The following is a 13,391-nucleotide window of genomic DNA, read 5'->3' on the forward strand; positions in this document are numbered from 1 at the left end:
ATAGTCTCCGCCATTTTGAATTTTCTTTCAGAGGTCAACATGCCCAAAGCTGTATTTTTCACCATGTAAGGACTGCACAGGCCTCACAAGATAAAATGATTCATTTCTTATGAATATAGCAGTACAGTAATATTATATAAGTAAAATATAAGCAAAACTGCAATTCAAGCAAACATATTTTTTAATTATTATTATTATTATTATCATTATTGAGATTTACCTTTAAAAGGCATAATGGATAGGATTTACTTAAAAAAAACTGTAAAGACACATACAAAAATAATCCCTCTCAATCATCGCTTCTGAGCAACTAGAAGTGTGTGTTGGTGTGTGTGCCTGCAGACACCCTGCCCTCTGCCTGGATTTTCTTGTTTTGCTGAGCTCGGAACTCTCCTGGCCGTCATCCTTCAGGCAGAGGGTGTGTACCTCCTAGCCAATAACAGTGCACCATGCCAGATCAATAGCACGACATCCAACAGGAAGCTACGCAAATCGCAAATGTGGACCATGGAAAGAAAAGAAAATATAGCAAGGCTAACAGCTAAGTGGACAAAACTGGTTCCACAATGACAGTAAATCTGGGACTGGCTTTCACCTGCTGGTGAGCTCTGAGGGAGAGGATGAGGATGAAGAGCAATGCGCTGTTGGCTTGTTGGACAGGGAGATGATGGCTGGCGGTTAGCTTAGCCAGGAAGGAGGGGCAAACTTTGAATGTGGTGTTCACAACCTGCAAAGACAAATTCTACTCATCCTGCCTTTAGTTTTCTTCCACTTAACCAAGTCCTATAAGATCCTGTAAGATCTCATTTTCAAGAGAGACCCGGTCATGGTGAGAAAAAAAAGGCCTGTTAAATATAAACTTTAAAAGGTTTGGGATATAATTACTTAGCACCTTAATCACTCAAAATATAGTACAGTAAAATATTGCAACCATACTGCCAATTTTGGCAAGCATTTTGAAATGTTTGGGCTCTGCCACATATTAAAACACACAACTTTTTATCACTCAAAAGTCAGTGATGGTGGCTGTATATTGTTTATGTTCTCATCCGGGACAAGCTGGATGGAGCAAACTCATGAAACTCCCAACAGCTTTGAGTAATTATCAACTATTTTGTAGAATGTTTTAAAAACAAATGATTAACTGATGCTATATTGGTGACAAGATAATTAGATATGGCATGTTTTCAAGCCAAACAACATGATCATGACAGCATGGTTTGGACATAAACTATTTGTGGGTTATGAACATTTTGTACAGATGAGCGCCCATGTATACGGCTGCCCTCATCTACTTTGGTTGCTCTGACTCGCTCTCGGCAACTTTGCCAATCTTGCCCTCTAACAAGAAGTTGCACCGTATTTCCATCACTCTCACCATGAACGTGACCAACTATTCCTCTCTCAACAAGGAACTATGGCCGTCTTTCAACAAGAAACTGTATGCCAATGCATCATTGTTGGTCCGTCGACAACAAACTGCATGGTTATCTCTTTCTTTCAGCAAGAAACTTGCTTCAGTTTAACAGGAAACTGGATGCCATTATCTCTTTCTCTCTCCCTCAACAATAAACTGGATGTCAATATCTCTCTCTGTTCACAAGTCTGGAAATAGAGAGTGATGGCACAGTTTAGAGCCATGTGTGAATATGCTCTGACATAAGGCCTGACAATAGAACAAACAGCCTCTATTCACACGAGGCCTAAGATTAGATGGCCCACAAGGAATTCCCTGCTGGAGAGATTAGTCTCATTGATGCGGCTGCTCTCCACAGAGAGGTAACTGTGGGTTGTATTAACCTGCTGCATGCACAAATGATAGGCTGCCTCATTTAAAGTGTAGTTAAATGCATGTCCTGCACTGTCCCCTTGCAATAAGTCTGTTCAAATCCCATGTGTTTAGTGTGCATATATGTCACCACATCAGTTATCAGCAGTTCCTGAACCAACACTGTCAAGACAAATTCATGTTTTGTTTATTTTACTTAAAGCAATTCTGATTCTGATATGTGTAGACACACTATGTGTGATAAATGTCAGAGAAGTTGCACACAGCCAAGTAAAACTTCCTTCCAGATTTTGATCTCAACTTCCCTCTAAGTCTCCCCCCTACACCTCACCGCTCCCTCCCCTCCTATGCACCTGCACTCCCATGCGCCCTGCTTTACAACAGAACTGGCCTGCCCTCTTCTTGTTGACTGCCATCTCCAACTCAAACATTCTGGCCAACCACAACAACAGGCCATACACACAGCTGGAAAGATATGAACACACCTGCCTGTCAGGAAGGAGAGATCAGAGAAAAATAGCTGGTGGAGAATACGCACTCTTTACTACTAAATCACACATTTAAATCAATCAGCCATGCCCTTGAGTTGCAATCATTTAAGTGATGCATCTCTACATACAGTAAATGTATACATGCATGTCAAATATCTCCCTTAGCACTGATTTCTGACATCCTTGCACTACATGTCCATTATTATTATTTCGACGCAGGTCTTCAAAGTTTCAATACTGAATCTTCAGTGTTTTGTTCCAAAATGACAGGCTACTGTCTTAGAGCTTGTAGAATAAAAAGGGCTGGTAGCATAAAATTCTGACAAGGTGTACTACTTTGTGAGGACAGTAAATAGTTTAGGAACTGTTTGAAAAAAAACAAACAAAAAAAAAACGGTGTTAAATTTCAAGTCTGGCTGCATTTTAGTGATATTGAAAGATGAAGTTAAATTTGATATGAACACTGTAGGATAGTGTTCTAGAATAGAATTCAGGTGATGACTTTTACTTTCAGTATCAGCAGACTGCTACTGGCTGTTGAATGGCATGCAATCCATATAAACCAAAGCACTTCTCTGTTCCTTGTACTCAATCTCTTGATCTTGTAGCCTGATCTCCTACAGATACCTGATGGTTGTCAACCAGGACTACTTGATCAGATAGCCTACCTCAGTGCTGCACAGACACGCAGTGACCCCCACGCACTTCTAATGACCTAGTGTTACAACAATGTACGCTTTTTACACATTATTCAGCTCTTCCTTCAAGTCTTCTTTGTATTTTTTCACATATTAATGACCTTTGCTGCAATATGCCACACTTCATCCCAAGCCCATTGTGTTCATAATGTTTTATAAATACATTTATAAATAGAAATTGAATGTAAAGTGATCTTAAAATGAAATAAGCCACCTTTGACCAGTGAAGTCTGTACTTAAGAAGTCAGTGTTTCTCCAGCAGTGAATGCCTTGAACGATTCTTATAACACAAAATCTAACTCACATCCTAATTTACATCCAACTGATGCACAGAAAGTTACATCATGAGAAAGTCACAGATGAACCAGCCTCTTACCCTTCAGTTTCTCCATCATGCTCTGCCCGGCCCTCTCCGCCACCCTCCCATCTTCCCTCTGGTAACGGTCATCCAAGAAGCGATCGGTGGCTTCCGATAGGTGCACCTTGCCCGCCACGCCGAGCTGCTCCATCATGTTGGCTAGATTGACGTCGTTTGACCACACATCAAACTTGAAGCGCTTCATTCCCAGAATGCCACACAGGACGGTGCCCGTGTGGACGCCGACGCGCATGTCGACTGTCTCACACGTCTCCTGGCAGAACTGCTCTATGGCCTGGATCATACCCAGGCCCATCTCAACACAGCAGTAGGCGTGGTCCGGTCTGGGCTCAGGGCAGCCTGCCACACAATAGTAGCAGTCCCCAAGAGTGCTGATTTTTTCACAGCAGGTCAGTTCGCAGAGACGGTCAAAACGTCCAAAAAGGTCATTGAGGAGGCCCACCAAGGCGTGTGCTGACTTATTGGCAGACATTTTGGTGAAGCCGACTATGTCTGCGAAGAGGATGCTGACGGGTTCCATGCGTTTCATGTTGAACGGCCGGAAGATGATTTGGCCACGGGGGATGGAGGTTTTCTTCCGTTTGTGGTGGTTGTGAGGGTAGTTCCTGGGGCTTGCAGTGCTTGGGGTTTGCGAAGCTCCACCACCACCTCCACCGCCCACTGACATGGCCGAGGCAGAGCAAGCCCCAGCAGAGTAACGCTTACCGGAGTTATCCCCACCGCCACCCTCATCATCACCCTGCTTCATTAGCTCATCTGCGACCCGCCGTGGCATGACGGAGTGGATCATGCGCTCTTTAAGGGCCTTCTCCACCTCTAAGTCCTTACCATGCATAATGGCCTGGCCCACTTTGAGGAAGGTGCTGCGGGAACGCACCTCGGACATGATGAACAGGTGGATGCCAATGACATGGGCGCACAAATGGAGCAAAGCTTTACCTGGGCCCAGCCAGCGGAGGGTGTCTCCTTCCCAGTCAGAACCTGAGCCACCGCCTTGGCCTTCGGTTCCTCCCAGTCCCATTCCCCCGCTGGTACTATCATACCTCCTTTGAAGCAATGGTAGCCATCCCAAGGCCTCAAATAACACAGAGTACAGGAGCCCCAGCAGCACTGAGGCATACAGACGGACATGGAGGACGCTGTATAGCAACAACAAAACCTCCATACACAGGGAGAAGGTGCCCACAGGGGAGATGCAAGGGGCCTGGGGAGAGGCCATGCCATCTGGAGAAACATATGTGGTGTTCCCACCACCAGCCCACTCCAAGTCAGTATAGCCTGCAGTCTGTATCTGTGGAGCTAAGGTGATGGCGAAGGTGATCACAATCAGGAGCAAGGAGGCTTGGTTGTACAGCCGTGTGTAGGGTTGGGTTAAGGTAAAGAGAAAGAGGAGCACAAGGAGCAGGAGGAAAGAGCCTGTCGGGGCTAGGAAGGTCAAAGGGTCGCAGCGGTCACTGTTGACCCCAAAGTATATCCCCCACAAGACAGCCACCACCGCCAGGTAGAACAAGACATAACGAAAGCGCCGCTGGGTCTGAGGGAAGCACCGTTCTCGGCAAGCCTCTTCCAAGGTGCCCGAGTCAAACTTGGGGTCCCAGCACTGGGCGGCAGAGCGTTCAAACAGCGGTGGCACATTCCTCTGTATTCGTGGTGCGGTCATCACAGTCGGTCTCATCCCTGACTCCCCCGAGCTACAGCTGGAGGAGATACTGTATTTGTGGAGGTTGGAGTTCATTTTATTCACAGCCCCATAGCCTCCTCCTCCTCCTCCACTGTTGGCAGCTTTTAGCGGCTCCTGCTGATGCAGGTGTGATGCACTGTTGGTAATCCGCACGGTCACAGCGCCGTCCCCGCTGGAGTCGCAGCTCACTTCCGTGCCATGCATGAGAAGCTGCCGGTGATGTTGCAGAGTGGCCATATTGACTGGTGTGACGCGGAGGGACGGCGAGGGGGGGTGGGGGGGTATTAAATACTAATAATATCGTCTCGGCGCTGACTGATGGCGCTCAGGCAACTGGATGCGGTGTGTGGGCGCTGTGTGTGCACATGTGGCACGGTGGGGAAGGAGTGGGGGCGGCGGTGAGGGAGTGACACACAGGCGGAATGAGAGAGACAGGCAGACAGAGAGAGGGAGGGAGGGAGAAAAGGTGTTTGTTGGAATAATCACACTGCATGAAATGTGCGCACGGCACAGACGTCTTCGCTACGCACAAGGCAGCCTGCACATTCACTCGCACAAGACGCGCCGTTCCAGTTCCTTGAGCAGTTCATTATCCGAGCCCGGTTTTGCGTCAGTACTCACATTACACTTCTCCGTCTCCTCTGAGGCTCTCGGCTGGAGCCCGGCTTTCTCTCCAGCTGCGATAAAAACACTGTCACCGCTCTGCCTGCTGAATTGAACATCCTTCTCGGAAAGGACTGGTTAATGCTCTGACGATATCTACGACTTGATCAAGGCTTTTCTGAGGTCAGCCCTGTCATTTCAACACTGGAAATGATCTCCTCTTGTTGTGCGCGGTGTTGTGATAGTGTCAACAGCGAAGAGTCAACCGTCTGGGGGAAGGCGTTTTAAAATTGCATAAAAATGAGACAAGGTTCAAGTCCAGGATTTCATTACGCCAAGCTGCTACACTTGTAGGATATCCACAGCTGGTGATGAGGACAACAAATTGCTACAGAAGTTATAGTCCCTCTTATCATCTCAAACCACATGCGTCAAACGGTCCATTTTATAATCCCCCTTGCCCCTAAAAAACGGCCCAAAGCTGCATCCAGTGATGTAGTGGTAAATAAAAATGTAAAGGAGCTATGACTTCCAGTCCATGATCATAATAAGGCATCACAGCCACCATTAAAAACAAAACCGACTATATTTTTAGGAAACTGACAATTTATTCTTCCCTTAAATAGACCTCACCTTCAAATAACTTACCTACGTTGGTTTGCTGCTGCTTACTATGCTGCACAGGCTACTGAGAATTTCCCTTATAAACATCCATGCCAGCCATAAAAGGCAGGTAATTCTATTCCACAAATGAAAAGGTGGAGAACTGACCTAAGGTGGTTTTACCCTCCACTACATCCCTGCTCATGCATGGCTCAATGTGCTCATCAATTGCATTTCCCAGCCCCATAAGTCCTCTTTTGCTGGTTATTCCAACGAGGCCATGTAAATATTCCAGCCGGAGTTATTTTGGAGTCCTGTCCAGTCCAAGATTCAGATTATAAGAGGCCTGACAGGCAGGCCTATTCCCACAGATCCAGCCCCGTCCTTTCCTGAACTCCCTCTCCGGATCTCCACCGTTTATTTTCCCCCTGCCTTCCGAAGAGGGGGTCGGGGAGAGCTGTGTGGTATTTGAAAGCCGCTCAAATCTAACGAGGAGTGCAGAAAATACCATCCGCTGGCAAAATTATCTTAGGTTTGCCGCTGTTGGGAGTGTCTGCAACTTGTTGCGCGCAGTTGGCAAAACATACAGATATGAGGAACAGCCTCGGTCGGAATAGGCTGGTCTATAAATAGTGATGATCAAAACTCTTGCATTAACCGCTCCAACGGCATGTTACATTTGAATGCGTTTCTCCAACTTAGTTTGGGGCACAGGGGGTGAAATAAGAGGGACAATCTAGTCGCTTAGAAACGCACTGCTAAAAAAACGAAGGCATTTAACGCATGCAGAACGTCAGAGCTAGGCCCCCCTTGTGTTTCCAAAAGCTCCCAAACTTTTTCCCAGGCCGTATTTCCTGCGTTTGGAGAGGCGACCCAGCTAGGAGTCTTGATTTTTTGGAGCTGAGGCTGGATTTCCTCCCCTCGCATTCCCCCCACAGCAGAGGAGAACAATCACCAAAAACCCAGGGTCCAGGCTCATCCACCGTGTTATTAAAGCCGCTTCATAAACAGCGCTGTCCCCTTATCTCCACACCAATTCCTCAGGTCTGGATAGCACTAGTTTTCGCTGGCATGCATGTGTCCAACAAACACAACACTGTGCGCTTTGGCTGTGCTGCGTCCTCTTCCGTCCGCCGCTGCTTGCCTCCCTGTTTTTTCGCACAGCTTTCCTCCGGAGTCGGGGAGTAGAGAAACAGGACACCAGCTGCAATTTTGGGATGGTTTCCCTTCTATCCAGGCGAGGGTAACTCAGCTCCTGTCGCTACCACCATCTTCGCTGTGACTGGGTCGGAAATCCTCCCCCAGCTGTTGTGGCGGTGCTGGGACTAGCCTGTCAAGGTAGCCAGGGGTTCTAGAAATTAGCTTCCGGTCGCCCTTTTCAAAATGAAAGCCCTGATTTGAAAACTGGTAGGCGAGGGTGGGGAAAAAACATAGTCAAATGCAGGTTCATATTGGAGGGTAGACCACTTTGTTTACTCATGTTAAGGCAGCGGTGGCCAGAGTGCTGAAAATCTTTACTCGGATAAAAGTACAATTACTCACATGGAAAAATATTCAACTAAAATTGAAAATCACCATTTGACAAGCCTACTTAAGTGAAAGAACCTGGTTAATGAGCTACTCAAAGTTACTTTGTGTTTTAATACTGTTTAGTGTTTGAGAGAGAGAGAGATTCACAAGTCCTTTTATGTAAGTCCAAGTCCAAGCTTTAAGTCTTTGGCCTCAAGTCTCTTTGGAATACTGAGTGTTACATCTGCTGTGCATCAGGTTAGAAATCACCACTGTGCAACATGGTTATTTCTAGTGAATGCAATTTGCTTTGCATGTTGATTATCTTTATTAATTTTCTGTTCACTACAATTGTTTTATTTTTTTAAATACATGAAGCATTAAGCATACAGTGTAAAAAATATTTTTGGCAGTAACATCAGAATTTCCAATTGTTGAATGGAGTAGGGCGAGCCTAACTCGAGAGAGATCTGTGAGTCTTGAATCAAATGTTTTAATGTCAAATACGCCCAAACACATAAACAGCAGAGCACAATGTTCTTATATTTGGTGTTATGATGGGGTAAAAGAGTTGTCCTGAACTCCTGAGGCATTTCCAAGCTCTGTTCTTTAAGGAAGTGGTATTCATCATTCTTTACCACATCATAACAAAGTGGGCTGCCCTCCCTTTGAAACTGCATAGTATACCTTTAAATATAGCTTTAGTTGCTATCATTTCCATGCAGGACTTAGAAATGATAACCACACGGTTTGTACATCAAATATAGTCACATGCTTTATACGGAAAATTGGTGATGGAAAAGCCATGTTGAGATATTTGTTGAGACACTTGTGCAGTGCACCACAAGAGGCCACAGTGATCTCACAGCAGCCAGGGGATGCTGACAGGTAGCCTGGGCCACAACATGAAGCAGAGTAAATACATATCTCTAGCTCTGACTGATAATTGGCTGAATAACATTAAACAGAACATTAAAGGATAAGTTTGATATTTTCTAAACATAGGCTGCATTAATTTAGTTTAGTGAGTTAGGTACCTGGCCGAGGCAGGCGGGTGGCGGAGGCAGGGCTCTTTGCTCGGAGAAAGCTAGCTGGCTAACTGTTGGTAACAGCGCAAAGTTGGCCTATATTACAGCAGTTCTGAGTGATACAAAGCGCCAAAGTAAAAAACAAAAATAATAAAGCATTTACTGAGGCTGGAACTGTAGTGAATAAATGAATGCTATTCAGGCTTTTAAGGTGAAGGGCCGGCGGCCGGAGCTCCGGCCGTGCGGTGGCTGCCTCCGGCGGGCTTGACGCAGCGGGCGGTGGGTGGCTGTCCACACGGAGCCTGGCGAGCCTGGAGCTGCGTTCATGTCACATGAGAATAACCGTCGTAACGACTTTACGGTGAGGATCTCTAACGCCATGATTGAATTTTCCCGTACAGTGTAGTCGCTACTGATATTTCCTCTCAGCCTCTTTGCACTCCACACATGCCCTCAGTGGGTGATGCATGTGGCCTAATGTTTAACAGTGAACCAAACATTGCAAAGCCAACCATAAACTAAACATATAGCAGGCGCAGTTGTGACCTTGTTTGGCAATTTGAGATATGTAATCACATAATTTATTAATTGATAAATATGGTACATTTTGTTTATTTTGTTTGAAATGTGGCTTTCCTAGACTGTACTGTATTTTCACATACAGAATTCAGTCAGAGAAGTCTATTGCTTATATTTTACACAAAACCCTGCTCCCCACGTAAATCTTAAATGCCTGAATTTGCCATTTACCTTGTGAAAGCTGAAATGAACGGCATGTTCCACCACACAGGGCACATGTACCATCTTTCCCATATCACATGAATGCAGCATCTCTCCAGGAAAAGCATGCACTCAAGCAGCCAGGCTAGAGGTCGTTTAATGTACCAAGAAACAAAAAACACAACTTTCCAGCCTCTCAGTAGCTGATTCCAGTCACGTCAGAGTAATTGTAGCCTACTATGTTGCTTCCCACTTTTCTATGTGGCCAAACCTCCTAAAGGTGAGTTTGGCAATAAATTAATTTTTAAGAGTTTTAAGAATCAAGATAACTCTCATGAATGATCAATGGAACCAATAGTTCAATAGTTACAAATTAATTGATGTTAATTAATCAGTAATTACTATGTTACCACCTGACATTATTACCACGCCTCCAGGGGACAAAAGAAAGAAAACCTAAAAAAAAAAAAAAAAAAAAAAAATCTACAATTTATTACTTAAAATAAAAACTTCAGCCAGGGAAAGAAAGCCCGAGAGAAAGTCAGACAAACCTCCAAGAGCAGCTTATTTGTACAAAAGATCTATTTTTTTCACCTCTCTTCACAGATACTGTGTGTTTTAAATGCTGGGTTGACTGCAGATTTCACTGCAAAATGGCTGGGAACTCATGATTTGGCTACAGATTACACCTTGAAACATGGCCTAGGTATGCTACAATGAGGTTTGGGACTGAAAACGTTGTGGCTGATTTGGTGTGATATCTCTGTGTAATTATTTGATACCTACAGCTGATAAAATTGTTGAAGGATGACAGCAGTTGTTTTAAGGCTGATACGTGTAAAATATTACCAGATTAGGACATTAGTATAAATACCACAAACAGAGAAGACTGCACCGTGGACAGCACTGACTCTATCAGCCTGGCCTACATGCTCCATTTTACATTTATTTTTACATTGTGGAAATCAGCTGGGTTGCTTTAGGGCACAAAACAGGAAGACAGCGCTGATCTAGTGGTTCTCAAATGGGGTATATGTTCCCCTAGGGGTATGTTGGAGTACTGCATGGGGTACATGAGATTTTTTTAAAATGTTAATTCAAAAAGTACCAGTCAAAAATGAGCCAATGTTATAATAAGCTTGATAAAAATGTAAATGTAAGTTAGATAAAGCATATTTTGGTCCTCTGTTTGTAGGCTTTTTTTTTGTCCTACCAATTTTTTTTTTCACTGGTCAGGGGGTACTTAGCTGAAAAAAAAAGTTCAAAGAGAGAACATTATTGAAAAAAATTATTGAAAAAAGTTTGCGAACCACTGGGTTGTGTTGCAATTTCCAAGAACAAACATCTCAAGAAGGGAGCTTGGCTTACTGAGATATATGACCAGTGACAGAATCATACGACACAATTTTTCCATCCTATCTTATTGTCGATATCAAATATCTGGTTTGTGTGCGTGGACACAGCCCTATTGTTCCTAAAGAGCACATGTTATATCTCTGGGGAGCCAGTGAAGTGATGAGATTGCAAGCAACAGGTGAATAGGAAGAAGATAAAGGCACTATTAAATTGCAGGGAACATAGTGTAATAGATCTGCCTCAGTGTGTGTGTGTGTGTGTCTTTTACACTTTGAATCCAATAAATCTAGACAAGCAACCCTCCACCTGTTTGCACGTGCATGTGTGTGTGTGTGCGTGTGTTTGGCTTGTGCTCGGTGTGTGCCTGTGCATGCATGCGTGCTTATGTTCAAGAGCTTAGCAGAGAGGCTTGTTTGTAGAGTTGATAAAGCTGCGCTGATAAGTTACTGTTAACATTGGGCCTGATGTACAGGAGCACTGCCTGGGAGCTCTGCAAACACAAATCATGCATGAAATATGAGCGTATCAACATGTCTTGCCTTTATTACACGTGCAGAGCGGTGTTCATGCTGTGTATATCACGTGTGGGTGTGTGTGTGTGTCGCTGTCATTTTGTTGATGTGATACTTTATTGATCCCAGTAGGGGGATCCTCGTGTCACTTGAGACGCAGCATCGTGTTTTGTCCCAAATAGATTTCAAGAGTAAATGGAATAAGCTGCCAAGAAATATGCTCTTTTGATTACACATGCAAATTTGTAAGACTGAGCTCCTCTCAGTGTGAAAAGGCCGTGTGCAAGATTGTCATTTTGAACCTGTTTGATGGAAGCTGACATGAGTAAATTATCTGTATTTGGGCTGTTGGGTTGTATGTGGCATTCACATGAAACTTCATTGATTCTTACCACGTCTTTTGTGTTGCACCGACTTCTGCACAGTTGTTAGCAAATTGGCTTATTCTAGGATTAATTGCAAGATTTGATTTTGATTAAAGCAGTAAATGGCTTGGCCCCATTCTGCCTGTATGGGTAAGAGCACAATGTTAGATCAGCTGACAAAACGTAGGACCTGTCCTCATATCGGGACTGTAGTTGAGAGCTGATAGAGCCCTGATAATATGGAACAACCTCCCAGTCAGTTGGCATGCTTTTAAAAACCTGCTCCTAACTCACTTTTAGCACCCTCTGTTTTGCTGGATTAAAAAAAAAATGTGGCACCTTGTTTTTCAGTTTGTTAATTGGGTTATTGATTGATTGATTGATTGATTGATTGATTGATTGATTAAATGATTGGAAGTGTGGCACTGTCATCATATGCTGCTGTCCTGTTCAGGTTTATTGTGCTATGCCTGTTTGTTAGCTTGTTTGTTTTGGTGAGTAATATGTATTTTGTTTCTTATTTGATTTTTTTTTTTTTTTTTTTTTTAATGACTGAATAAAAACAATAAATCTCTGTCTAAAGTCGCTTATTAAGATGACAGAGAGATGGGTCCTGTGCAATGGCCTGCCTCAGCAACTTAGGCTTGTCAAGTCAGTATCAGCTCATATCAAGTCATATTTTGTGCTGTGTAGCTGTATGCTTGTGGTTCCCTTATTATACTTAAAGGATCGCCCCAGTGATTTTGCATGTTTAGCACAATATCTATAAAACATAAACACCTCACATGTCTGCCAGTCTTCTCCTCATGTTGTCCTCTCACCACGTGTTTCTATATCCTGTCAAACTGTAAGTTGTTGTTGTGTCTCTGCAACAAGGTCACAGACACAAACTCCTTAAAGTGGATTTGAGTGATACCTCATTACTGTCTCTGCTAAGTTGCTGGGTATCTGATTGTTATGGACTCAGGTTAAAGAGTGTGTTGGTAAGAAAATAAATGCAACACTCACTTTTGAGCTAAGTCCAATCTTAGCAGCCCAACTCATGACAAACTATCAATACACATTGTTTCATTAAGATATTATATGATAGCTAAATGTATTACTATTGAAATAAATACAGACTGAAGTGCTGCTTTTATAGTGAAACTACATTCTCCAGTATAAACAGTACTTAGTATAGCAGTCAGATGCCTTGGTCAAGGTATATTTTGTTAATTTCCTCCTTAACTTTCACTTTAGCAGATAATGTAAAATAAATAAATAAAATCAAGCATAAAATCAGATGCTCTACCATATTTTAAGTAATCAAAAGTTCACACAGCAAATTTTCTGTTTTCTTAACACATTTGGTTGAGGCGCCCCCTTGTGGCAATTTTTTTTTAGCCATTGCAGGGGTTAATTAAACAGCCCTTGTCAAAAGAGCATCCACATTTAATTGCTCAGTCCACTGGGTTTTGGGCTGATGTTTGCTTATCCAGCTGTCACACATTTTATTATGTCGTGCCTGCATACGGTGCTGTAATGACTTGGTAGTAATAAGTCATTCTGCTGTATTTCATCCTGCAAGTGCCATTTCTTCAATCCGAGGCTGTGTGCTCTCAGGATGTGAGCTGGTGGCCTATATTTTCTAAACCTCATTTCACCACATTTTCGCACC

General features: G+C 43.7%; 1 protein-coding gene across 3 annotated transcripts in view; it reads right to left on the reverse strand.

Moving 5' to 3' along the window:
• LOC115364037 (adenylate cyclase 9) overlaps positions 1 to 7,531 on the reverse strand; it is a 60,735-nt gene extending 53,204 nt beyond the window's left edge. For all 3 annotated transcript variants that reach the window (XM_030058463.1, XM_030058457.1, XM_030058450.1), the window contains exon 1: positions 3,355 to 7,531. In XM_030058463.1, the coding sequence (XP_029914323.1) occupies positions 3,355 to 5,275 (1,921 nt within the window). In that variant the 5' untranslated portion in view covers positions 5,276 to 7,531. The remainder of the gene's footprint in view (positions 1 to 3,354) is intronic.
• Between the last annotated feature and the right edge of the window lie 5,860 nt (positions 7,532 to 13,391).

Source organism: Myripristis murdjan, chromosome 1 (assembly GCF_902150065.1).
Source record: "Myripristis murdjan chromosome 1, fMyrMur1.1, whole genome shotgun sequence".
NCBI classification, from domain to species: Eukaryota; Metazoa; Chordata; class Actinopteri; order Holocentriformes; family Holocentridae; genus Myripristis; species Myripristis murdjan.